The sequence below is a fragment of the Telopea speciosissima genome, chromosome 11, assembly GCF_018873765.1.
Source record: "Telopea speciosissima isolate NSW1024214 ecotype Mountain lineage chromosome 11, Tspe_v1, whole genome shotgun sequence".
Taxonomy (NCBI): Eukaryota; Viridiplantae; Streptophyta; class Magnoliopsida; order Proteales; family Proteaceae; genus Telopea; species Telopea speciosissima.
In genome coordinates, this window is record NC_057926.1 from 13,905,330 (window position 1) to 13,931,353 (window position 26,024).

At 39.2% G+C, this 26,024-nt stretch overlaps 1 protein-coding gene across 3 annotated transcripts in view; it reads left to right on the forward strand.

Annotated features, from left to right (window-relative positions):
* Nucleotides 1-26,024, forward strand: part of LOC122646187 (cyclic nucleotide-gated ion channel 17-like) — a 29,110-nt gene continuing 3,086 nt past the window's right edge. The window contains exons 1-7 of one of the 3 annotated variants that reach the window (XM_043839683.1): nucleotides 1-171; nucleotides 685-814; nucleotides 918-1,533; nucleotides 4,975-5,187; nucleotides 5,368-5,672; nucleotides 21,230-21,341; nucleotides 23,077-23,313. In XM_043839683.1, coding sequence (XP_043695618.1) covers nucleotides 786-814; nucleotides 918-1,533; nucleotides 4,975-5,187; nucleotides 5,368-5,672; nucleotides 21,230-21,341; nucleotides 23,077-23,313 — 1,512 coding nt within the window. In that variant the 5' untranslated portion in view covers nucleotides 1-171; nucleotides 685-785. The remainder of the gene's footprint in view (nucleotides 172-684; nucleotides 815-917; nucleotides 1,534-4,974; nucleotides 5,188-5,367; nucleotides 5,673-21,229; nucleotides 21,342-23,076; nucleotides 23,314-26,024) is intronic. The other 2 variants (XM_043839685.1, XM_043839684.1) reach the window with 2 other exon arrangements.

Below are 26,024 nucleotides of genomic sequence, written 5' to 3' on the forward strand. Positions count from 1 at the left end.
TGCGGCCATTAGGTCCACTACAACTGTAGCTTTCAGATGGTGAAGTGGGTCTCAGAGTTTCAGTCCTCAACAGTCAACAGCAACAAGTTTAGCTCTCTGCAAGTCACTGAAATGGCTTAAACATTCTCCAAAGTCTAGATTGGTAAATGAATCAGATATCCTTTGATCGTACTATCTCTTGATTTCTCTTTCATTTTTATTTTTTCCTTTTATCGAGTGTCATGGCCTTGTTGCCTTCACGTCCCACAGTCAACGCATTTCAGGAACTCTCTCTACTGTTACGTCTTATAAAATTGCAAAAGTGTAGTAGCAGCTAGCCGGTTGTCATCTCCTTTGTTTATTATAAATTTTTTCGGGGGATACCTTCGTTTCCCATTTATTAATGTCGTCAACGCACATCATCCAGGGAGGAATCCACCTTGAACGGGTCTCTCCCTTCAAACTTCAGAATCGCAAGATCAGGATTTGGGTTCTTCTTTCTGAGTTGTATTTGTTTCAGATAGGAGGAGGTGGAGAAATTTTTTCCCCTGTAATCTCAAAAGTATTTTGGGTTCCCTTTTGAGAACCCAATTGTATCTTGAAAAAATCCGAGGTAGAAGCAAGGCAATGGGAATTCTGTGCCAAAAGTGGATTCCTCTTCCCGAGTTTTGAGTTTATTGAAAGATATTTTTTGCTGATTAATTCAGCTGTGCTCGCTGGATTGTGGAGAATGTGCTTCTACTCTTTGAATTTGTCTTAACAGTAGTTCTGTTCTGGTTTAATTGTCTGGTCCTTCTGGGGAAGGTATGGAGGTCAAGAAAGAGAAGATGGTGAGGTAACTATGATTAGGGTTTTGCTTTGTTCTGGTATTTTTTCTGTATTATTCGCTTGTTAGTGTTAGTTTTAGGTAATCGATGTAATGGGTTTGTTTTTACTAGGTTTTATCCTGATGAAAACCAAGTGTCTGATGTGATGTGGGAAAGAACTGAACCGCTGCACCTTCGAACACCCTCACCCCTATACAAGGTTTCAGCTCCTCTGCTGAAATCTGATGGCCTAAAATCTGATGACCATGGCCTTGTCCATGATCGAGTTTTAGGTGGAGGTGGTTTCGGAAGTAAAATTACTGGGAGCTTCAAATTTGGAAGATCTAAAGTCTTTCCAGAGGACATTGAGCCATGGAGGAAGAAGATACTTGACCCAGGCAGTGATATTGTTTTGCGATGGAACCGGGTTTTCCTGTACTCGTCCTTGGTGGCTCTGATTTTAGACCCTCTATTTTTCTACCTGCCTTTGTTATCGGGTGACGCGACTGTAACCACAACGTGTATGGAGACGGATTTGACTCTGGGAATTATCGTGACGTGTTTCCGAACGGTTGCCGATCTGTTCTATCTGTTGCACGTCCTCATAAAGTTCCGGACAGCATATGTAGCACCTATCTCCCGGGTGTTTGGGAGGGGTGAGCTTGTAATGGATCCTAGGAAGATTGCAAAGAGATATTTAAGAACAGATTTCTTCATCGATCTGGCGGCTACATTACCTCTCCCACAGGTTTGTTTCACTTCTTTTGACAAAGTTTCATAGTTAGTTATTTATGTACAGAGAGAACACAGATTGCCATCTCGATTCTTTCAATGTTGTAGTAGGCTAGTAGCGGAAATTTAGCCCATCAGGAGTTTGTATGTTTAGGATTTCGCTTAACAGAGTTCATGGGAACTTCTATTTATTGTCCTCTTCAGTGAACAGGTGGAACCAAGCATGTGCAAATGTTGCAATTTAAAAGGTCCATCTGTTAAGACCCAGATCTTATATTCTGCTGGAGCTCTGATGAGTGAAAAATAGCTAATGCTAACAGTCTCTCACTAAAGGAAGTTGAAACAATTTCTTTAAAATTTTTTTTAAGGGTTGGGGAGTGGGGGAGATAATAGAAAAGAGTCAGGAAGTGGTTGAAGCTGATAAATATTTTTGAGCTTCAGTATAATGTAAACAAATTAAAAAAAAGAAAAAAAAACAATATTTTTATGCTGATGTTATATATATATATATATATATATATATATATAACCATGAATATTTTACATGGATTCTAGAACCTTATATTATCAATGTTATGCTAGAGCATTCCCAGCTAGAATAAACGAAATGCTACAGTATGACACGAGTGTAATGAAAAGTGATCAAGGGTTAGCTAGGTGTCCCTTGTAAGCAACATGCCGTGTCGGCACTCGGATGCGGTGACAAGTAGGCAAGGGTTCTCGCAGCATGGACGAGTGCGGTTAAAGAAGCTAGTTCAAAAGCATAGGATTAGATTAGCATCTTGGAACATTGGATCTTTAACGGGTAAGAGTTTAGAATTAATAGATGTTATGAGGAGAAGAAGGATTAACATAGCCTTTATCCAAGAGACTAGATGGATGGGTAAAAAAACTAAGAAATTAGACTACTTTAAATTGTGGTATACAGGGGATAATAGAAGTGGAGTGGGCATAGTAGTGGATAAGGTTTAAAGAAGGGTAAAATACACGTACCCCCCTAAATGCACCCAATATTCCTCATACCCCCCTAAGGCTTTGACAAGTCCACGTATCACCCCTGCAAATTCCATGTACCACCCCTACTTTACCCCCCAAAAAGCCATTTAAGTCCACACCGTTAAGTTTAGGTGTTAAGTGCTAAAAACTTGACCAAACTACCCTTTCTTCTATCTTTTCTAAATTTGAAAAGACCTGTGTTCATAATATGAAAAGATCTTTTTGCCCTAACCTAATTTGAAAAGACCCTTTTACCCCCAGTGTTTGTTCTTAACCTAACCCAACCTAATTACCAAAATGCCCTCATCTTCCAATTCTGAAACTTCTCTCAAAAGGCTCAACAACCCTTAATTTTCCGGCAAATCCTATTTTGTGAAGGGTCATCATTGGGAGATGTGATTTACCACATGAGAAGGCATAGATCTTTCCACATGAGTCACCACAGCAGCGGCAGCAGCAGCAACAGCGGTTCTCTCCCGCCAGCATGGCCGCAGAGCTGTCCGACGGAATGCGAATGGTGCCCAGGAGTCGCTCTCATACCGTCGGCATCGCCAGGATTGACGAGGACAAGCCTTTCGACTTCGCAGAAGATAACAACAGCCTCAACTACCAATCTCTTCTACCCAAGAAGCAGAAGCTGCACTACTGTCACAAAGTGACCTGTTCTCTCCCGCCACTACTAGATTAACCCATTATTAATTAATTAATTTGGAATGTTGAGGGAAAGCCCAGCTGCAAGTAAGCTCAGAGCAAATAACTGTTCATATATTTGATCCATCGCTTGGTGCCCATCTCCTTTTTTGTGCTTCTTCTTCTTCTTTTACTTTTCTTCCAAAACCTGCAAGTCTTGCTCTGTAAAGAGATGTAAAAAAGGTTTCTTTTGAATTTTTTATTTTGACATGAAAGAGTACTGTCACGGTTTTGATTGTTAATTGGATTGTCCTGCTTTTCAAGTATCATCATCATCATCATCTGAAACTCTGAAAGTTGCTGAATATGTTCAAATGCAAATAAACACAGATGAACTAGGTTCCTATATCGTAATGAATGTGAATTTGCTTATTTTTTCTGAGAAAATTTTCTGAAATTTATTCCAGTACTGTTCTGATGTTCAATCAAGCGCAATGATAGTCATTGGCTATGGTGAAGAGCCAAAATTAAGAGAGACTGTTAGAACAGGGTTTCAATTTTCAAGAATCGGGATGGGATTGGCCAGATCAGAAGGAATTTGTACAGAGAAACCCTAAAGGGCATTAAAACATAGATTCTGGGCCGATCTGGATCGAAAGATCTATGCTTTCTCATGTGGGAAATCACATCTCTTATGGATGACCCTTCACAGAATAGGATTTGCCGGAAAATTAAGGGTTGTTGAGCCTTTTGAGAGAAGTTTCAGAAATGGAAGATGGATTTTGGGGAAATGATTTGGGGAAGATGAGATTTGGAGAAGATGAGGGCATTTTGGTAATTATGCCTTAGCAAGGACATTTTTGGGTTAGGTTCTTAAGAACAAATAATAGGGGTAAAAGGGCCTTTTCAAATTAGTTTAGGGCAAAAAGGTCTTTTCATATTATGAATAAATAGGTCAGGGCAATTAGGTCTTTTCAAATTTAGAAAAGATAGAAGAAAGGGTAGTTTGGTCAAGTTTTTAGCACTTAACGCCTAAACTTTGTGGACTTAAATGGCTTTAGGGGGGTAAAATAGGGTGGTACGTGGAATTTGCAGGGTGTTACGTGGACTTGTCAGAACCTTAAGGGGGTATGAGGAATATTGGGTGCATTTTAGGGGGGTACGTGTATTTTACCCTTTAAAGAATGACATGATGGATGTTAAAAGATTTGGAGATAGGATTATATCCATCAAGCTTGTGTTGGAGAAAGAGTTGTCAATATAATTAGCGCTTGCACACCCCCAAGTAGGATTGGATGAAAGTAGCTAGTTACAATTTTATGCACACGTGATAGATTAGTGCAAGGTTTTAGTCAATGAGAAAAGATTATTATATGGGGTGATTTGAATGGACATGTTGGGAGAGATCGTAGAGGCTATGAGGTGTACATGGAGGATATGGTTTTGGAGAGAATAATGAACATCATGTGCCTTGATATGCCTTCCCCCCGCCCCCCCCCCCCCTTTTTTTTTTTGACTGCCCAAATGAATACCATGTGCTAAATAATTGCAATAATATGCTCATGCCAATGTTTGAGCCTATTTATCTGCCAGGTTGGACCTGGTCACTGATGGGTTGTGACCCTCTGATGATCATGTCATATGGTGAGTTATGCTGCCAGATCCAGACCCTTCTAATTGTCCTGTAGTACAAGAACATATAAATTCCTTTTGTTCTGATATGGATGATACTGGAAGTCTATACTCTTCTTCTGTTAATGGCATTTGTTTGATCCTCAATTTAGTTAATTATGAGAATTGATGAAAGCTAACTGCAGACTTTTTTGTGCAGTTTGTCATCTGGTTTATAATACCGGCAATTAGAAGCTCCCACACTGATCATACTAACAATGCCCTTGCACTCATCGTTCTGCTCCAATATGTTCCAAGATTATATCAAATATTTCCTCTGAGTGCCGAAATTATTAAGGCTAATGGAGTTATCACAAAGACTGCCTGGGCTGGGGCGGCATATAATCTACTGCTGTACATGATAGCTAGTCATGTATGTAATTTCTGTTTCTTTTTATTTTGGTTTCCTTGTTCAGTTTTACTTTTAATTTCAATATGCTTTGAAGGAGGGGGTGTAGTATGATGCTTTTTTTTTGTGGCAATTCTTAGACATTTCTTATTGGTTTTTTCAAAGATGAGGTTCCTGATTAGTGGTGCTATTTCTACTTTGTAGGTTTTAGGGGCATCATGGTACTTGTTGTCAATTGAGCGGTATACAACATGTTGGAAAACAGCATGCAGAAATGAGCTTGCCCCTTTAAAGTGCAGCCTTAGTTATTTAGACTGTGAATCTTTGCAGGATAATGATCGCATGAGTTGGGCAAACAATACACTTGTGTTTGCTAGCTGTGATATTACCAATTCAAATATGACTTTCAATTATGGCATGTTTGCGAATGCAATGAGTAATCATGTGGTCTCCTCAAATTTCCTCGAGAGATACTTCTATTGTTTGTGGTGGGGGTTACAAGTCTTAAGGTAACATTCTATAGAATTTTCTCTGCTGTAATATACTTTTTTTTGGAAGCGAACAAGGAACACTTAATTTTCCAAAGCTACGTTTTCTGACTTGCACATATTTTATGTAGTCTGTCCTCTGTGGTGTACATAATTCCTAATATATTGTAAGATATGAAATATGTATAAAAGTGATACATAAGCATATGAATATATACTGGAATATCAATAGAAATATCAGTAACTCTTTGTATTGATCAACCATTTCTCACTGGTATGGCCTCTTTGGTTTTGCTTCAATAAAAATTGCATTATAAAAACTCAACAGAATGGTATTTATTACCAGAACATGCTTGAACAATTATTAGTTCAGAAAACTTTGGTTATTAGTAACATGGAACACCTCTTTGGTTTTTCTAGTTTTTAACCTTAGCAAAATTTGGAGCACTATATAACATTTTTGGGGACCAGTATAATCCAAATGTGGATGCCATAGAATCCATGTACAGGTCTTGTAACATGAACCCAAGATTTTCTATAGTTTTGAGAGAGAGAGAGCGCGCGAAGTCTTAAGGATCGCAACACTGCAATACTACCAGGTGCACTTAACATGTGGGGTACAGAAGACAGAAAACAAAGCCAATAAAACAATGGATCCAGTACTGCAGATCGCAATTCACAGGAAACAGCAACACTGATAGCATATCTCAATCCATTAAAAAAAAAGGCCAATACACATCCTCAGTCACAATTATTGGCACTTACCAGCTATATGACATGAAAACAGCAGGTCTGATAACTGTATAATCCATAAACCAGATCTGAACTCAACTTCACAAGGTAAAACCGTTGTTTTGATAGTTTGGATAACCAAGGGTACATGATGGGGTTTCTAGGGTCACCTAAGGTTTAAGGATCAGAAATCCCAATAAACCAGAATTGCAAGGAGCAGGAACCCTAACCAGCAAAAGAAGAAATATTATTATACAATAAAGACTGGTTTGATAGCGCAGATATTCTGGTGGAATAGCCAGCTTTACAGGGAGAACAGAATAGTTAAATATGAGACTGATCGAAGGGTCAGATTTCAATAAACTGGAAGACTCCTTGAAGTTGGATTTTTGAAAACCCAAAGAGATAAAGCAAATTGACAGCAGGGTTTTATATCCTCAGAACTGAATCAAATGATTGACTAATTAGGAATAAACAGCACTCTGATATCCTTAACAATAAACATAACTCAGTTCTGGACTAACAAATCAGAAATTGGAAAGAAGTAGACTAGTAGTAGGAGTAGTTGGGATAAGGCAGAGTTGAGACTAGTAGTAGGACTGCTGAAATCGATGGGCAATTTCTGATTTTTGAACAGATATGAAACAAATTAGAAATCAGAACAGAAACTGGATTCAATGACAACAGTAACCTAACTGATAGATTGATGAATCAGGAATCAAATCAGAAACTTAAGAAAGAAGAAATAAAGCATGAGCAAGGGATAGAAATGTGCAGAATCGGACCTGATTTGCGATTGTAGAAGGATAGAGAAAGATGGATTAACAGGAATCCACCTATTTGGGATCTGGAATCCACCAGAACCCTTGATGAGTCCACAGCAGAGAACACCCAGAATCCACTGAGCCACACCTGAAATCCACAGACTGATACAACATAATCTTCCTTTCATTAAACAAATCATGGGTGGGGAATAACCCCTTAGATGTTTTTATTAAAAAAAACGAAAAAGAAAAGAAACAAAACAGGAATAAACTATGAACCCGCTTGATAACCTTACGAGAAACAGTTTTTGGTGTTTTTCCATTCTGAGAAATGGGAAAACACCAGAAAAAGCACTTGGTAAATGTGTTTCTTAGAACATGTTCTTGGGAGCATAAATCGATAATTTCTGTGCCATGGAAGAGTTTGATAGAACATGTTGGACATGTTCTGTCGTTTCTGGCTGAAGTTTTAAAAACTGTGCCCGATAATTTTTATGAAAATCCCTCCCACTTGACCTAACCACTCCCACTTCTTCGTCCTCCAACCTACCCAGTTCTCACGAACAAAGCGTCAAGATCACCTCCAATGCCATCAGATTTGGTACAAGCTCCAGATCCGAGGCCTATAGCCGAAGCTCTTGTATCCGAGGGCTTCATCCCTCGGCTTGTGGCGGTTTTGAGTTGTGGGGTTTCAGGGGTGAGAATCGCAGCGGCCAGAGCTGTTTACAAGCTGGGGTTCTGCAACAAAAAAAGGAAGGAATTGGGAGAATCAGGGTGTATTCCTCCTCTGGTGAAGATGTTGGAAGCCAAGGCGGTGGAAGAAAAAGAAGCTGCTGCCAAGGTACTGTCTTGGCTAATGCTGTATGTGGGTAACACAAGGGTTTTCTGCAAGGATGAGAGGGGGATATTGAACACAGTTCAGCTCCTTGACCCTTCCATCATCGACTTGGATAAAAGATATGCAATCTTGGCTTGGCTTCTATTGTTCAATCCAACAGCTACCGCAAACTGATGGTAGCTGCAGGTGCCTCTGCGTACTTGCAGAAGCTTACTGAGATGGAGATTGATGGTGCTAAGAAGCTTCTTGAAAGCATAGGTAGAGGATAGCTCTGGGGCGTCTTTGCCAGAACGTGGCAGAGGAAAACATCCATTATCAAGATACACATACTGATCCTATATTTTTCATGTGTCAACTGTCAACTGTATCATTTTTCTTTTCTTCTTTCGTATTCATACTTTGAGGTTAGGGAAGAAGCCCTGAAAAGAGTACAGACACACAGTCATCATCATTCTTAATTCCTAATTGCTGTTGTATACTTTTTTCTTTTGTGTAGAGCTTAAATCTTGTGATTTGTTGACATTACTTAGATTGAGAGCTTTTCCCTAATGAAATGCTTATTTTTATCTTGTAATACTAATTCACTGAGCTCTGGTTTGATTCAGGAAGAATCAATTGATGCATTGTATTCAAGCTGTTCATGTGATGTTGGATAATTTTAATTTCAATGATGGACTTGTGCACCTTTAATCATTTGATAAAAAGGGTATTTCACCATTAGAGCAACATTGTTTTTTAGTTTTGTTATGAAGTTTGATGCAGGAGACTCACATGACTAAGCATTAATCATCAGAATGAACGATGTAAAGCATTTACTATTCTTCCCTGGATTAATCCATTCCATTGTCCTATGATAGGGAGAGAAGGAAATTCTCTCCAACATCAATTTTATTGCGTTTTCTGATCTACGGGAGTACCTGACTTTATCTAGCACCAGTGGTGTTTCAATTGTCTTCTGGAAACGTTTTCAGAACAGGTTTACCAAGCGGGTCAAAAGCAGTTTCTCAGCACAGAAACGGAAAAAATTGTTCTGCTGTTTCTCAGGACAGTTTCAGCACAGAAACAACAGTAAGGTTATCAAGTGGGCCCTATGAAACTCCCACTTGCAGGTTACGAAGGAGTGTCCTGAACTGAAGCACACTAATAAACTAGACCCAAACTGAAAAAGGAAACTGATGGGTTTCTAGAAGCATAAGGGATTAGGTTTGTAAACTTATTTGCAAACCAGAATTGCAGTGAAGGGAAAAGACCAGATTTGGAAGAAATTCAATGAGTAACAATCGATGGCTCAAATGGGAATGAAATTCTGGTCGAATGTCACTTTAATAGTCTCGAATAACTCCTCAAAATATGATTGATTTCAGACATTGAATTATGGACTAATCCTATTGACAATACAAGAGTTTAGGGTTTCAGCATAACAATGAAATCAGAAACTTAAAAGGTCTGATTTGATAGTCAACAAAAGAGCAGAACAATGATTAGATGTTAGATTTACTATGTGACTATAAATCTGAAATAGAAAATTGAATCTGATCTTCAAACCAAGTAAAATGAAGTATCCCACTTGAAGTAGGACTTTAAGAAGTCAATACCAAAATCAAAATTTTAAACCGTAGGATGGTCTAGAATGAGGTCTGAAGTCTAAATCTGAAGGCAAACTTGTGTTCTCAGATCTATAACCTTCAGAAAATAACAATTTCAAATTTAGAAAGTTATGCTGGAAACTGAAGAACAGAAAATTAAATACTGACCTGATTGATGGAGCTTAAACAGTGAAGAAAAGGGTTTGGAAGAGGATATGATCAGACTTCTCATAGAGCCTTGCTGGAAACCCACCAGAATTAGAATCTCATCAATAGGGTAGTTGAAGCACACACAGACCATGAACAGCGAAAGCCATCTCTTTATTCATCAAAATCATATGGAGCTCGATGGTTCTTACATCAATATATAGAAACTAAAAGTAAACTTACAATAAGAAAGGGTAGTGTACTTGAAAAATAGGAAACTCTATCCATAATAAAACTCTATTTGACTAGTTAGAATAAGTGTCCCACATGATTAAACTCTATCCAATTTAAGAATAGGAGTTCTATTCATACAAGACTTTATCTTATCCTTAACATCCAAGGAAATAACAATTACTTGATGAAATAAAACACTTAAACTAAGCTAATACAATAAATCCCGTATTCTTACCTCCTACCCATAATTTAGGCCTATTAAAGTGGCCTATTACAAAGAAAACCCATTGAACTAAAAGCCCAACATATATATAATATAACTCAACCCAAGGCTTATTTTCACTAAAATAAGTCCAGTTCTGTGTTTTATCTGGCATAAAAAGCCTCCTCTCAATCGAACAGCCTAGTTGAAGGAGTTCAAACTGACTATGTGATGCAGAACCTGGGTCAAAATAATCCTGTTGGGTTCGCTTGTGGACCCACCCAAGCAACACACGGATCGACAATTGAAAAGAATGGCAGTTCAGTCAAGGTTTAAAGTATTGATATCAGGTATCTAATCGGAAGTGTGAATTTAAGAGATAATGTATCATATCAGAGAGACGCAAGATACGCTAGATATATGTGGAAATGGTCAGGGACTCGGGAAACATATGGAAATGCTTAGAATATATGCAAAATAAAGTTTTGAAGCATAAATCACTATAAATAAGCAATATGTAAAATATATAATGTATAAGAGAACAAAGGATGACAAGACAAGTGCATTCAATTGATTACTAGACAGAGAGTAATTATAGAACTTATAAACTTTGGAATCACCAGCTGCAGTCTTTGTAAATGTGTATTTTGATGTCTAAAATCCAGAATCTCCATAAAAAGCAGTATATAGGTAGAGAGGTGCCCTTGTTTAATTCCATATCATCAGTGACTAGGGCAATCTGTAGCAGATAGGCAGCATATGGTTGCTGCAATCAGGAACCGAGAATAATCTGAGAATAGACTGTCAAACCAGGATTTTAATGAGAGAGATTACTAGTTGTATCGCTCTGATACCTTGTGATAATATCAGAGTATAGAACCAGCAATGAGGAAGAAGAAGACTGAGAAAGTAGAGTGGGCAGGCTGCTAGAGAGTCTAACAACTGATAGCTAGCCTCCCCCTCTTATCATTATATTCATAGTGTTGCTGATTACATTAGAAACTGTTGTAATATGGGGTTCAAGGGTATAATTGTCCATAGGGTTTATCTTGTGTTGTCCTAGGGGCTTTAGTGTCTTTGTACTTCATAGCTTATTATTACCAATAAAGAGTGTGCTGTGTCTCATTGACACAAGTCACAATTCCCCAAATCATCATGCTACCAGAGCTCTAGGAAGAATCGACCTAGGGAATCCCAAACACCGCCACTGCCTTTCTCCTCTCTCTTTCTCTCTCATTTTCCCTTAGCACTGCCACCACCTCACCACCGCCACCACATCTTCCCCCACCCTCTCCTTGGTCTCCCTTCTAACGTCACTGAGAGGCAGGGAGCACTGCCTCCTTTCATCCACCACCCTCGGTAGTGATTTTCTTCACCACTGAGGGCTTTTTTCCCTCCTTTTTTTTGTTCGATCAGCTTGTTGTCATGATTTAACAAGCTTGTGTTTTATCCTGTGGATTTTTTTAAGTTTTGTTGATGATCTAGTCTCATTTCTTTCTTCTGCTACATTTGGACTTGGAAGGGCAAGTTCGTGGTTCCCATAACGGCTTCCCTACCTTCCCTTTTTGCTCCGTCCGTTTGGATGGAAGCAATTATTTGATGTGGTCATGATCCTGTTATCTCAACATCGACTCCCGCGGGTATTTGGGTTACCTCACTGTTATGAAGGAGAAATACACCACTGCAGTGTTGTCTCCTGGGGTCTCTCCTCTGTTTCCTTTTCTTCCCCTAGCCAGCAAAGTTGATGCTGGGGTTTCTTATGAGGGCCCTTTAATTTTCCTTTCTTCTTGGTAATGAATTTCTTATTCACCCAAAAAAAAAAAAAATCCACCACTACAGGTCTTGAATAAGACAAGTGGAGTTCTTCTAACTCCCTGGTGATGTGTTATCTACTCTCTAGCATGCAACCTCAACTTGTTCGTGGTTATCTCCTGTTAGACACGTCTGCAAAATTTGGAAGGCTGCTCAAGAGACTTATTCGCAGGTTGGGAATGATGCTTAGGTCTATGAACCGCCCAAGAGACTTCATGAGACCAAGCAGAAGGAACTCAGCCTGTCCCAATACTACTCTAAGCTACTTAGTTTGTGGCAGGAATTAGATTTCTATGATACCTTCCAGACCTCTACCCCTGAAGATGTGATCAAGTTCAAGAAATGTGAAGATAAGTTCAGGGTGTATGACTTCCATGCTAGACTTAATGTGGAGTATGATCTACTCCGTGCCCAGGTTCTTAGAAGAGATCCTTTTCCCACTCTGGAATAGGCTTACTCTCTAATTCAAGCTCGAGGACTGCCGTAGGGCTGCAATGCTTCCGTCTCCTTCCTAGGACCGATCGGCTCTTCTTTCTGGTTCCCCCTTGTAGCCTCCCAATGATCATTCTGGTACTCATCGAGAACCAACTAGATGTGATTATTGTGGGAAGGAGAGGCATACTGAGGAATTTTGTTGGAAGCTTCATGGGTGTCCCCCTGCCCCTTCTAACAAAGGACGTGGTCGTGGGAAACCTTCTACAAATCACACTGAAACTTCTGTTATTGATCCTCCACTTGGTGCTGCCCCTGCCACTTCTCAGGATGAACTTACTAAACTTCTCCGTCATTTGGTAACCAAATTGGATTCTTTTGCCTCTGCCAATAATGGTTCCGCTTCTTCCTCCATGTTTGTACCTTCGGATTCTGCATCTCCAGGTACACATTTTTTTGGTCATTGTGCATCCACTACCGCCCGTCCATGGATTATTGACTCTAGGGCCTCTGATCTTGTGACTAGCAATGCCAGTCTTTTCTTGAAATATTCCCCTTGTTCTGGTAAAGACAAGTTTCACATTGTTGATGGCTCTCTTTCCTCTCTCTGGGAAGGGATCCATCACATGTGCTCCTACCATACCATTAAATTTGGTATTACATGTTCCTAATTTTATTACCAATCTTATTTCCATTAGTCGTCTCACTTCCGATCTTAACTGTAAAGTGTCTTTTTTCCCGTCTTCTTGTCTTTTTCAGGATTTGGTAACGAGGGAAACGATTGGCTCTGGTAGGGCTCATGGTGGTCTCTATTTGCTTGACGAAGCTACTCCATCTCACCGTCATGCTCATGTTGGCAGAACCGTGGGTTAGAAAGAGAGAATGGGAGAAAATAATGACTTAGATTCATTGACAGGTAAGCCCCTCTATTATAAAATAGAGGGGAAAGTTACAAAGGGACTGAAATAGACATAATTACCCCTAACTAGCTGACTCTATAAGAGCATCAACTTAAACTAATGACATAAGAATTAAACTACCCCCAAAAGGACCAGAATACCATGGTGGTATTTTGGATTACATATTCCAACACTCCCCTTCAAGCTGGATTATACATATAAGTAAAAAAAAGCTCCAGCTTGAACTAATAAGAAAAAAACTTCATAATAATGCTGATACTCCCCCTCAAGTTGGCGCATATAAGGTACTAATGCCCAACTTGAACAAAATGGGAAGAAACTAAGTTGCAGTAGAGTCCAGCTTGACAGATGAATGAAGCTCCCAAATAAACCTTCAAGAACTTTGAAGTAATTGATCTTAAAAAAACTAGGTAGACTTGATCAACAAACTTTCACCAATCTTCAATAGCTGTCCAGTGATGAATCTCAGATTGTCATAGTGACATAAAATCTTGAAGTGTAGAACTAGGGCAGTAAGCAACGGAATAAACTGAATTAGGCAGTGGAAATAATCAACCCAACTGTAAATCCTCAAATAGGCAGGCAACAACCAAATATCTTCAATACTTTAATACTTCAATCTCCTCCTTAGGCAAACTCAACCCAATAACAAAGGATACCCAATGAAAATGGTGGAAACACTGATCTTCTATGTTTTGCACCAAGTGTTCCTACAAGTTCTGCTTTTGCAATGTCTGCAGGTGTATTGTACATAATCTCCCCCTCACGTGTAGTAGTACACGTGAGCATAACAGAGATGATGAATGAGATAGTGTAAAAGGATAACCTTCCAAAGTTCTCCAAAGTTGCTAAATGGAAATGAGGAAGTAATGGCAAAGTAGTTTATACCATAAACTTCCAAAGTGGTTATTGGTAAATGCCAAAGGTTTGGTATGGGAGATGTGTAAGGAAAAAGGGCAGTGAGATAAAGAACCATGGACAAAAAAACAACACACAGTAATCTTTAACCTTCTTCAATCGATCAAACTAACTCCGAAACATCAATCTCCAATGATCAGATCTGAATTAAATAAAAAAAACAGGTCTGATTTGTTATAAGGAGAAGGCACCATTCTTCAAAACTTGATCGATCTTCACAAGGAAGAACCAATGTGCTAATCTCCAATTTGTAAACTCCGACATGCTAAATAGAACTAACGAAGATATCTGGGCAGAATTGATGTAATAAACTTCAAAAAAACTTGGATCAGATCTTAATTAGTGAACAATGCTAGGATCAAGCTCTCAAAGTAAACTGGATATAAACTTGTAGAAAAGCTTCACACAACTGAATAGATTCGTAGTCGCAACCAATAACCATGGAACACACTGTTGTAATCCCAAATAGAAACCAATCTCCAAGGTAGTAGATCCGACTCTTCAATAATGTGAAAGAAATTCGATCTCCAATAGTAGGATACTCAGTCTCAAGAACAGGGCAGCAGTATTCCACATAAAGGCAGCAGTTAGAGGTTAACCAGTTATGCTTACAGAAGCCAATCAATAGAACTAGCAAGGTATGTGGTAAAGCTCAATAGAACCAGCAAGTATAAGATAATAACTCAGCAGATCTAATAGTAAGTGATGCAGCCAGCCTTATAGGAACTAGAAAATAAATAGGTTGATTGATGTAGAAGGTGACCATAAGGTTGAAACCTGAGTTTTGTTAAAAACTCCATGAGTGATGCTAAAACTTGGGTCGAGTACTCCTCTGATGGTGATAAAACACTCCTAAAAAAATCAGTAAGAGAGGACTGCCCTAACCCTTAGATCGATTATAGTTAGGGTTTTGTAAAAAACCCTGAAACTTGAGATCGATTGGAGGGTAGGGGGCTTCAAAAAACTGATGATGACTTGTCAAAGTGATGATGTCTTGGCATAGATGCTGTCCACAACTGCTTGAATGGATCTCCAATACGAACACCCAATCTCTTGTAGGGTTTGAGACTTGATCTTCAAGTGGGAGAAACACCAAAAAGTGTAGAAAAAATAGGGCAGCAACTATCTTGTATAAAAGTTCTTCAAGCCATGAATAATTGAAGTAAATTGCCTCTCTTGATGGTAAAAACACCTCCAAAAAACTCCAGAAGCTGCAAGTAACCTTAACCCAAAAAATCGATTAATGTCAGGGTTTTGGAAAACCCTGAAAGATAGAGATCGATTGGGGTAGGGGTTTTCTAGAAAACTTGGATAGGTGCAAGATTGAGGTTGAGTGGTCCTAGTAATGGAAGTAATCAGCCCTCTAAAAATCAGCAAAAGCTAAGATCTATAACCCTAAATTCGATTGGAGTTAGGGTTTTGTCAGGGTTTTTAGTAGGTAAACTTAGAAGGTTAAGGAAGCTTTGCTGTAAAAACTAATCCAGCCATCAGAAAAGGTCCAAACTTAGGTTGAGTGGGGCTTATAATAGTAGGGAATCACCCCTAAAAAATTAGCTGCATCTGAAAAGAGAAATGCTAAAATTGATTGGAGTCAGGGTTTTGAAAAACCTTGACAAATTGAGATCGATTAGGGTATCAAGGCTGGAAAGATTAATTAAAGATGGAGAAAAAAGAAAAAAGGAAGGAGGACAATGGAATAGGGTAGAAAGGTGCTGGAAAAGGGTGCATAGGAGTCTCCAACAATGGAGGATCAACCCTCATTAGTGATAGAAATCAGATCTCCAAAAAATTCTGGAAAGCTCCAATATCACAGGTATGGTTCCAACAGATTTCGAACATAATTTTTTAATAGAAAAAGGTAGTATGGGAGGAGGGCAGCAACTAAATCATTGGATGCTTTGATTACCTCATTAGTGCTGCCTCCTTACAAGGATGAGAAGAAGAAAAAAACAGAAGGAGAAGCCGAGAAAGAGAGAGAGGAGGGAGAAGTCGATTGAAGAGAAGGAGGAGGGTTTTTCCTTGTTCTCTAACCTAGATCAGGCCTGCTCTGATACCATGTTAGCAGAACCATGGGTTAGAAAAAGAGAATGAGAGAAAATAATGACTTAGATTCATTGATAGGTAAGCCCCTCTATTTATAATAGAGGAAAAAGTTACAAAGGGACTGAAATAGACATAATTATCCCTAACTAGCTGACTCTATCAGAGCAGCAACTTAAACGAATGACATAAGAATTAAACTACCCCCAAAAGGACCAGAAATCCAGAATACCCCCACGGTATTCTGGATTACATATTCCAACAGCTCATCAGACCGTTTCCACTTCAGTTCTGGATGCTTCTCTTGACTTGCTCTTTTGTCATAGGCGTTTAGGTCACTCCCTAGTGGGTACTTTAGTTATGGCTTTTCCCACATTATTTTTTAAATGTAATTCGAAGGAACTTTTTTGTGATGCTTGCATTTTAGCCAAACAAACCAGTTCTTCTTATCCCAGTTTAAATGTTTGAAATGTTTCTCCGTTTATGTTAATCCATTCGGATGTGTGGGGCCCTACCCATTGTATCTCTGTTTTGGTTAAAACTGGTTTGTTTCCTTTAACGACTGTCACACCTGTGTTACTTGGAATTACCTGTTGCATCACAAGAATGAAGTTTTTTCGTTCTTTCAATTATTTCACAATCTTGTTCGCACCCAGTTCAATGCCCAGATTAAAATTCTCAGTAGTGATAATGGGCTGGAGTATAAGGATGGTGCATTCTAGGCATATCTTACAACTCAGGGCATCATCCACCAGACGAGTTATGTAGACACTCCTGTTTAGAATGGGTTGGCGAACGTAAGAACCGTCATTTACTAGAGGTGGCTCGATCCCTCCTGTTTGCAATGAGCATCCTACCTCAATATTGGAGTGAGGCTGTCTTGACTGTTGCTTATCTGATCAACCGAATGGCTACTCGTGTTTTGGACTTTCAGTCTCCTGTTAGGCTCTCCAGGGGTCCAATACCTATTCCACTAAAGGTATTTTGGCTGTGTGTGCTATGCAAGGAACCACCAAAATCCCAATAAATTGGAACTGCGTGGATTAAAGTGTGTGTTCGTGGGATATTCTCCTACCTAGAAGGGCTACCGATGTTACCATCGTTCGTCCCGGCACATGTATGTGACTATGGATGTAATTTTTTATGAAGTTGCACCTTATTTCTCTCTGACATCTCGTCAAGGGGCATGGGTTGGTGACGATATGCTTGATATGCATGATATGTATCCTCTTGTTAGTAATGAGTACTCTTCTATCCAGGGGGAGCCTCAATCTATTGTAGTGGTTCCAACTCCTATTGTTTATACTTGCCGAGCTTATGAGAAGCAAATAGACACCACCATAGCTGCACCGACCCTACCTAGTTAACCAAATTCTCTTGCATCAGATCCACCATCTCCTGGTAATTCCTCTCCTAAGTCTCCTTCTCCCATTATTTCAGATAATCCTCTCGATCTTCCCATTGCTGTTCGCAAAGGGGTTAGAACTTGTACGCAACACCCTATTTCTCAGGTGGTTTCGTATGAGTCTCTTTCCCCATTATACGGTGCTTTTTATCTTCTTTGTCCTCTGTCTCTCTTCTTAGGAATTGGCAAGAGGCACTTCAAGACCCACGGTGGAAGGCAGCTATGGTTGAAGAAATGCAGGCTTTGAAAAAGAATGGTACTTGGGACTTAGTTGATATTCCTCCTCAGAAGAAGACTGTGAGTTGTAAGTGGGTATTTGCAATAAAACAAAATGTAGATGACACTGTGGATCGATACAAGGCAAGGTTGGTTGCTAGGGGATTCACGCAGACCTATGGCTTGATTACTAGGAAACATTTGCCCCAGTTGTGAAGATGAACACTATCCGTGTGATCTTGTCATATACAATTAACCTTGGATGGGAATTGCAACAACTGGACGTGAAAAATGCATTCCTCTATGGTGAATTGGAAGAAGAGGTATACCTGGATGTTCCTCCTGGTTTTGCTACTCAGAAGGCTCATGGGAAGGTATGCAAGTTGAAACGTGTCTTGTACGGTTTAAAGCAGTCTCCTCGAGCTTGGTTTGGGAGATTTCATGGTGCAATGATATCTTTTGGTTACACCCAAAGAAATCCTGATCACACTCTCTTCATCAAGCGATCTGGATCCAAGATTGCAGTTCTTATTGTTTATATGGACGATATTGTGGTGATTTGCAGCGACACTGAGGAAATTACTCATCTCAAATCGCATCTTGGGAAGGAATTTAAGATCAAGGACCTTGGCCAATTGAGGTACTTTCTTGGTATTGAGATTGCCCATTCTACTAAAGGGGTGTTTCTCTCTCAACGGAAATACACCTTGGATTTGTTATCTGAAACGGGTATGTTAGGGTGTAAACCTTCAGATTCTCTTCTGGAAGCAAATGTTTGACTCTCTAGCAAGACTGGTGATCTTGTGGATAAAGGGTAGTATCAATGGTTGGTTGGGAAGTTGATCTATCTCTCCCATACCCGATTAGAAATCGCTTTTGCGGTTAGCATGGCTAGCCAATACATGCATGACCCTTACACATCACATTGGAAAGCGGTAATGCGTATATTACGGTACTTAAAGTCTGCCCAGGAGAGGGAATTCTTTTCTCTCCTCATGATCACCTGCGGGGGGAAAGCCTTTACCGACTCTGATCGGGCCAGCTCTCCTGATGATCGATGGTCTACATCCGGTTACTGCACTTTTGTTGGAGGTAACCTGGTTATTTGACGAAGTAAGAAACAAACTGTTGTTGTAAGGTCAAGTGCTAAAGCTGATTTCCGTGCCATGTCCCATGACATTTGCAAGTTAATGTGGTTCCAAGGATTATTGAAGGACCTGGCTGTTTCTACATCTTTACCTATGATGCTTTATTGTGACAACAAATCTGCTATTAGTAATTAGTATTGCTCACAATCCGATTCAGCATGATTGCACCAAACATGTTTAGAGTGATCGCCATTTCATCAAAGAGAAGCTGGAACAAGGACTGATTTGCATTCCGTTTGTCAAGTCTGGAGACCAACTTTTTGACGTTTTTACTAAGGGATTTAGTAATTAAGTGTTTTGTCCTCTTGTGTGCAAGTTGGGCATGTGTGACATCCATGCACCAACTTGAGGGGGGGGTGTTGTAATATGGGGTTCAAGGGTATAATTGTCCATAGGTTTTATCTTGTGTTGCTCTAGGGGCTTTAGTGTCTTTATACTTCACATATTATTATTATAAAAATAAAGAGTGGGCTGTGTCTCATTGACACGTCACAATTCCCCAAATCATCAGAAACTTTCCTATTCCGACTGGGAAATCAGAATAGCAAGTAAATAAGAAATAAACAACTAAACATAGAATCCTAGATTAACTAAAAAAGAGGAAATAAAGAAAACAAAAGCAATCCACGATAGAGGGACACCCACTGTTGTGTCACACATAAAACCATCCCACGGTTTAACACTCTTCCTTCTATCAGTTGAAATACTACATCAGTATAACTTCAGTAGCATGCACTCACCAAACACCTTGCGACCATCATTGGTTGCTCTGAACTGTAACCAGAGCTGATTGGATTTGATGTTCCTTCCAATCAATACCAACACAGATCTCCAATCTGAATAAATCGATTGCAGTGGTTGGAAAAAGAAAGAAAGAACACTGTTGGTAATGTTGTGGTAGCATGTAACATTATTAGATCAGTACTAAAAAGCGTAACTACTCAATCTTATCTGTTTATTTTATTACCTGTTCTGGACGTAATTACAAAAATACCCCTGTGGCACTATAAAATGCATCAACAGACCATGATGTTCTGATAGTTTCTAATGCTTTTTATATCAGTTCTGTTCGACTAAACAGAGCAACTACATACTTTTATTTCCGTTTGCATTCAAAACAGGTAGGACATCTTGATAATGGTTGTTGGAGGCTAAATGCCAAGTTCTGAAAAAATCTAATACCATTTATTATTCCTTGAAATCTATTATAACTTAAATTGTTCTGTGGGGGGGGGGGGGATTAGGATATTGATTGTCAGATGTAGTGAACAGGTTTGAGATACCATTTTCATCATTCAGTTTGGACTCCTAGTTCAAGTATGAACCGTCTTTTGCTTTGCCTGTGCAACTGGAAATGAGTCTGCTATAAAACTTATGATAACTGATAGTAGGTACTTTATTGCAATGTGGATAAAAGGGTATGTATCTTGATATTGTTCCCTGCTGTGCCACTAATTAAAAAGCAGTTTTCTGATGTTTCTGCATTTTGTTTGACTAGTGAAACGTGTATGGTTTAAGTAGGTATACATAAATGGGATGGCAATGGGGAGGTTCAAATCCTAGAGTTGCCTTCTCCCATTCCTATTTGTTGGGTTTGCCATGGCTTCTACACGTTGGGTCGGGTTTGGTATGTGAGAAACTCCAGTTGCCACTGACCCCTCCTTGCCCCAAAGGCCCCACCCTGGCTATTTAATGGAATTGGCAAGTCCCTTGCATGCAACAGCAAACTATCTTATTGGGCTGGATTTGGCATTGGAGACCACTGTCCCCAATCCACCCTGTTGCCACTTGAATCTTTATTGGTAGTTATGGCCCTAGAATCATGATGGTTTCAAGTATAGGTCTATCTGGGTCCACATTTTATCATATTCTACACAGTTGGTCGGCCTTACACTTATGCAGTGAATCTGATTGGGATCAGCTGCGATCAATCCAGTCCTGAATCCTGATTCTTAGAAGAATGCCCTAGATAAAGTGGGGTGGTGGAATAGACCCCAATTGACCCCAAGTGGTTGGAGTCAGGGTTTGAGTTGACCAGTGAAGCACATGTCCTGTCAAATAGATAGTTTCATTCTATCCAATTTAAAACTGCTTGTATATCCTCACTGGAGAAAAGAAATCCACTTGGTTAACTTATATTCATTTAGAATTGTGATATATCTGATTTGCTTTCTTATTTTTCAGTTCATATGGGCAGACTTTGTCTACAAGCATGTTTATTGGGGAGAATTCGTTTGCTATACTCATTGTCATTGTGGGTCTGGTCTTATTTGCCCATTTGATTGGGAACATGCAGGTATTCGATAAGGCGTGATATTCTCGCTCCTATTTAAAATTTCAAGTGACTATTTAATTAAGATCTTTTAGCTCTTCTGTGATTCCTGGGGTTGTATGTCAGTAGCTCTCCATGTTTAATTAAGGGCATTTGTGTCATCGCTAGAATTGTGGCACAGATGTATTCTTGGTGCATGTCTGGGACAGCTTTTGGGGCTTCTGGAGCTTCTGCTTCTGAATACCCAGAAGCTGGCTTTTGGATGGTGGGACCGATAAATGTTGTCAAATAATCACCACCCCCAGCACCAGAAGCCAAGAAGTTGGGGGGTGGGAAGCAGGCTCATGATGAACCATATTGTCTATTCTATCTTACTGTTTAATTGATAAAACTACCCTTTGTATAAAAAATTAATTAATTATAAGATTGCTAATGTTGTTTTGAAAGATTGAAATCTCAGTAAAATAACTTCCACATCTTTCTTTAGTTGGCTGTATGCTGAACTGAGACAATGGAGTCCTATCCAAGGTTTAAAGTATCGGTATCAGGTATCATATCGGTCGGGCGATTTTAAGAGACGTATCATATCGTATTGTAACGTATCGGAGATACGTATCGATCGGTTAAAAAACGCATGAAAATGATTAAAATACACATGAAAATACACTTTTGGACTCAAAAAACAATATAAACAAGCAATATATGTCATATATCATGCATATACACTAAGAATTGTGAATAATGTATAGCCAGACAAGTGCGACACTTTGAAAATGTTATAAAAGATGAGATTTCTTACATGCAGAGTCACTCTAGTGCCAAGAAGAATGTCGGAGTGGATCAAACTCATGTCTGTAAGGGTCTTCAAGAATAAGAACAACTAGGATGATGTTATGTACTGATTGAACATATGCATAATACTGATCCTTAAGGAAGCCATTTTTGGTTTTGGGTGAAAAATGGTGGATTTGAGTTCAATTCTTTGCAAATGTATACAAAGCATGCATCTAATAGTTAGTTGAACCTATTCTCCTTGAATCATAGTGAAAAAAAGAACTAAATGTAAGATTTGAAGCAAAAGATCAAGTTTTTTGAAAAAAAGCTACCTTTCCCTTCAAGTGTTGATTATGTCTTGTATTCCAAGGATTCAAGTGCGATGTGGATCCGACCCAACCCGACATATTTTGTGGTGCGACCCTTTGGAGGTTCTGGTTCGTGTTTGCTGTAAAATGTGAAAAAAGGCATGTGTATCGATACGTATCAATATGGGCTGATATATATCGATATGTACCGATACATATCGATACATTTAAAAACCCAAACAAACGGTAATATTAGTATGTATCGAGTGTATCAATACGTATCGATACACATCGACCGTATCGTATTGTATCGACACGTATCGATTCGGTCGATACATATCGATACATTCGATACAATACGTTTTAAAAAAAAAAAGAGACGTATCAATACCAACTGATACCGATACGTATCGGCCGATATGATACGTTACGGACTGATACTTTAAACCATGGTCCTATCTCCTTCAGTTATTTGTTTTCACTGCTAAATGTGTTTTCATTTCTGCTGGGAAAACTGGTACAGTATGATCTTCTTACAGGTTCTTAGGTACATCTATATTCAACTGAATAGTGGTCTTGGCAATGCATGATCAATCCTTTCCTTTTTTTCTTGCCACTTTTTTATTTGTTATGGTCTTATATATTGTACGTGCTTTGACTTGTCATTTCTATTCTAGACCTACTTGCAATCCATCACGGCAAGGCTTGAGGAGTGGAGACTTAAACGGCGGGACACTGAAGAGTGGATGAGGCATCGCCAACTCCCTCCAGATTTGCAAGAACGTGTGCGGAAATTTATTCAATATAAGTGGCTTGCAACGCGAGGAGTTGATGAAGAAGCTATCCTTTGTGCTTTACCAACTGATCTTCGTCGGGACATCCAGCGCCACCTATGTTTGGACCTTGTTCGGCGGGTATGATCATTCTCTGGTCTTAATTTATAGCCTGTATCGTATACCTCTTTTTCTTTAAATACTTTTTCATATGAATTTCTTCACGATATCTCCTGTATGTCCCCCACTCTGTCTTGCGAACCCCTAAATTGTCTGTGGGCCAGGTTTTGGTTAGCTAAATCTCTTGCTGAACCTCTCCTGTTGCCATTCACTTTCCCTGGTTCACTATCTAGTTCTATAAATCTGTAACTTTACCAGGATCCATCTGATGTTCTCCATATTTAAAGGGAACACCAGTCATGGTAAACATGAAAACAATACTTAGAGAGCTCTTTTCATATTTCAAACTCATGGAATACGTCAGAGTGCTTGTCGACCAGTACCGTTCAGCTTGCTGAATGTTACCATCTGCACTGTAACTATCGTGGGTGTCAAATGTTCAAAAGAATAAGATAACTTAGATCCCGTTTGGTAACTCTTCTGTTTCAGATACTTTGTTTTTTACCTTCATCATTTTCTATATCTGTTTTGAAAACACGTTTTTGGCCTCTACAATGGTGTTTGGTAAACTTGTTCCAGAAACGTTTTTAGAACAAAAAAACAACACAATTCCGTTTGGTAAAACCTGTTCTGAAACACTTCTTACTAAATTAATGGATTATTACAAAAATGCCATTACTTGACTAAACTTGAAATTAAGATAAAACATCCACTATGATCATGTATAACCATCCAAAATTAATGACAATATCCGGAATACCATCTCACACAAAATTTAAACCTAATGCCAAAAAAAAATAAAAAATAAAAAATAAAAATCATGCATTTGCCCTTGGTGTCAACCATGTTGATCAAAGAAGGGTCTGTCTTGATAAGCTCCTCCACCAGCTCAAGTTTGAGTCCTTTCACTGCCATATGGAGTGCTGTTTGCCCCTTGTCATTCCTTCCAGCAATCTCAGGTTCTTTGCTTAGAAGTGCCTTCAATACCTCCAAATGCCCATTCCTTGCCGCAGAATGCAGGGTGATTTTCCCATTGCTTTTTGCTATGGTGGCTAGGTTACTACTTTCCTCCAAGAGGAAATTTACCATCTCAATATGGCCTTATGCTGCAGCTGAATGCAAAGCTGTGGTATTTGATAGATCAACAGTCATAGACAGCTCTGATAGGGCTTTAAACAGAACCTTCACAACATCTGTGATATGCTGAAAAGGAAAAAATATTTATACCCAATAAGTGAAAAACAAGATCAGAGTAAAGTAGAAGAAAATAATATAGAATTGAATGATGAATATACCCAGGTCCCCTTGCTTGGCTGCAATGTGAAAGGCATCATAACCATTCCTGGCTTGATGCTTGTAGATACAATATCATAGTACTTGATCATCATCTCCACCACATCAGCATAACCATATTCAGCAGCCACATAAAGGGCTGTTTCTCCTGATTGATTTTGTTTGAACAACAATTCCTTCAGGGCTTCCTATCCGGTCCCGGTGAGAATTTCCATAACCACGGATAGGTTCCCTGCCCGTGCTGCCGAATGCAGGGGAGTATTCTCACGTTTCCCAGTCAATTGTTTTGTCATTTTCTTCCTGTGTGGCATCTCCATTGACCCAATTGCAGAAGAATTACTATCTTCTGTTAATATTTGACCTCTATATACCAGAATCTCTACTTCATGGAAAACCCAGATAAACAGAAACTCTGCTGCATCCATTATATCATTTCTATATCCACCCGGAACAGATAGTTCATAACATTTCAGAAACTGAGAACATGGGATACCAGGGATTCTATTCCTTCAATTCCTGTAATCGTTTTCCAGTTGGGGCAACCACTGCAAACAAAATCAATCTTCTCCTGGTCACAACAACGATAAGGGTTTTAATGGTAAATAACTAACTATCCACTTGAGTTCTTCCATTTTCTCCTTGATGATTATCATCATCAAACAGAAACAGGAGGAAAAAGGACGTAAGGAACAACAAAGATGGAGTTTGGTATTAAAAAAACAGATTATTGATTCTGAAACAAAAAAACTAAGAAAGATTTTGGCATTTTGCTTTCCTTTCATACATTATAATTCAAAAGATAGAAATTGGGTTGGGAAGAAGAAGAATGCTGACCTGGGTCAGCAACAAGGACCATTTCACAAAACAAACAGAGACCCAGATTGGAAGAAAAAAGCAAAAAAAAGAAGATTTTTTAGAGGAAATTTGATTAGCACATACCTAAATCGGAAGAAAAAAAGGGAAAGAAAAAGGAAGAAGCAGAGGAAGAAGACGAAGATGAGGAAGCATGAGTAAACCGAGAGGGCTTTTACCTGTGGAGCTTCGATGGGCCTATGAGTGGTAAGAAGATGTGAACTCGAGCTTGGATCGGTCTTGGAGATGAGGTCTATGGACTTTATCGTTGGGGAAGACGATCAATCTCTTTGATTTAGGGTTTCTACAAAATCAAAATACAAAATTTAAGCATAAGTCAGACCTAAATCGCAAGAAAAAAAAAAAGTAATAAAAAGAAGAATGAGCAGCAGAAGAAGAAGACATAGGGCTTACTTGAGTTCGCCGAAGGATCTCACAGAAACATAGGAAGCATCAATGGAGCTTCGATCTACCTAGGCGATGCCTTAGCTGGGTTTCGGTAGGGAAGACGATGGCTGTGAGTTTTTGGAGATGAGGGAGCTGAAATTATCAGGCACAATTTTCTGAGAATCCCTCTTTTTGTTTCA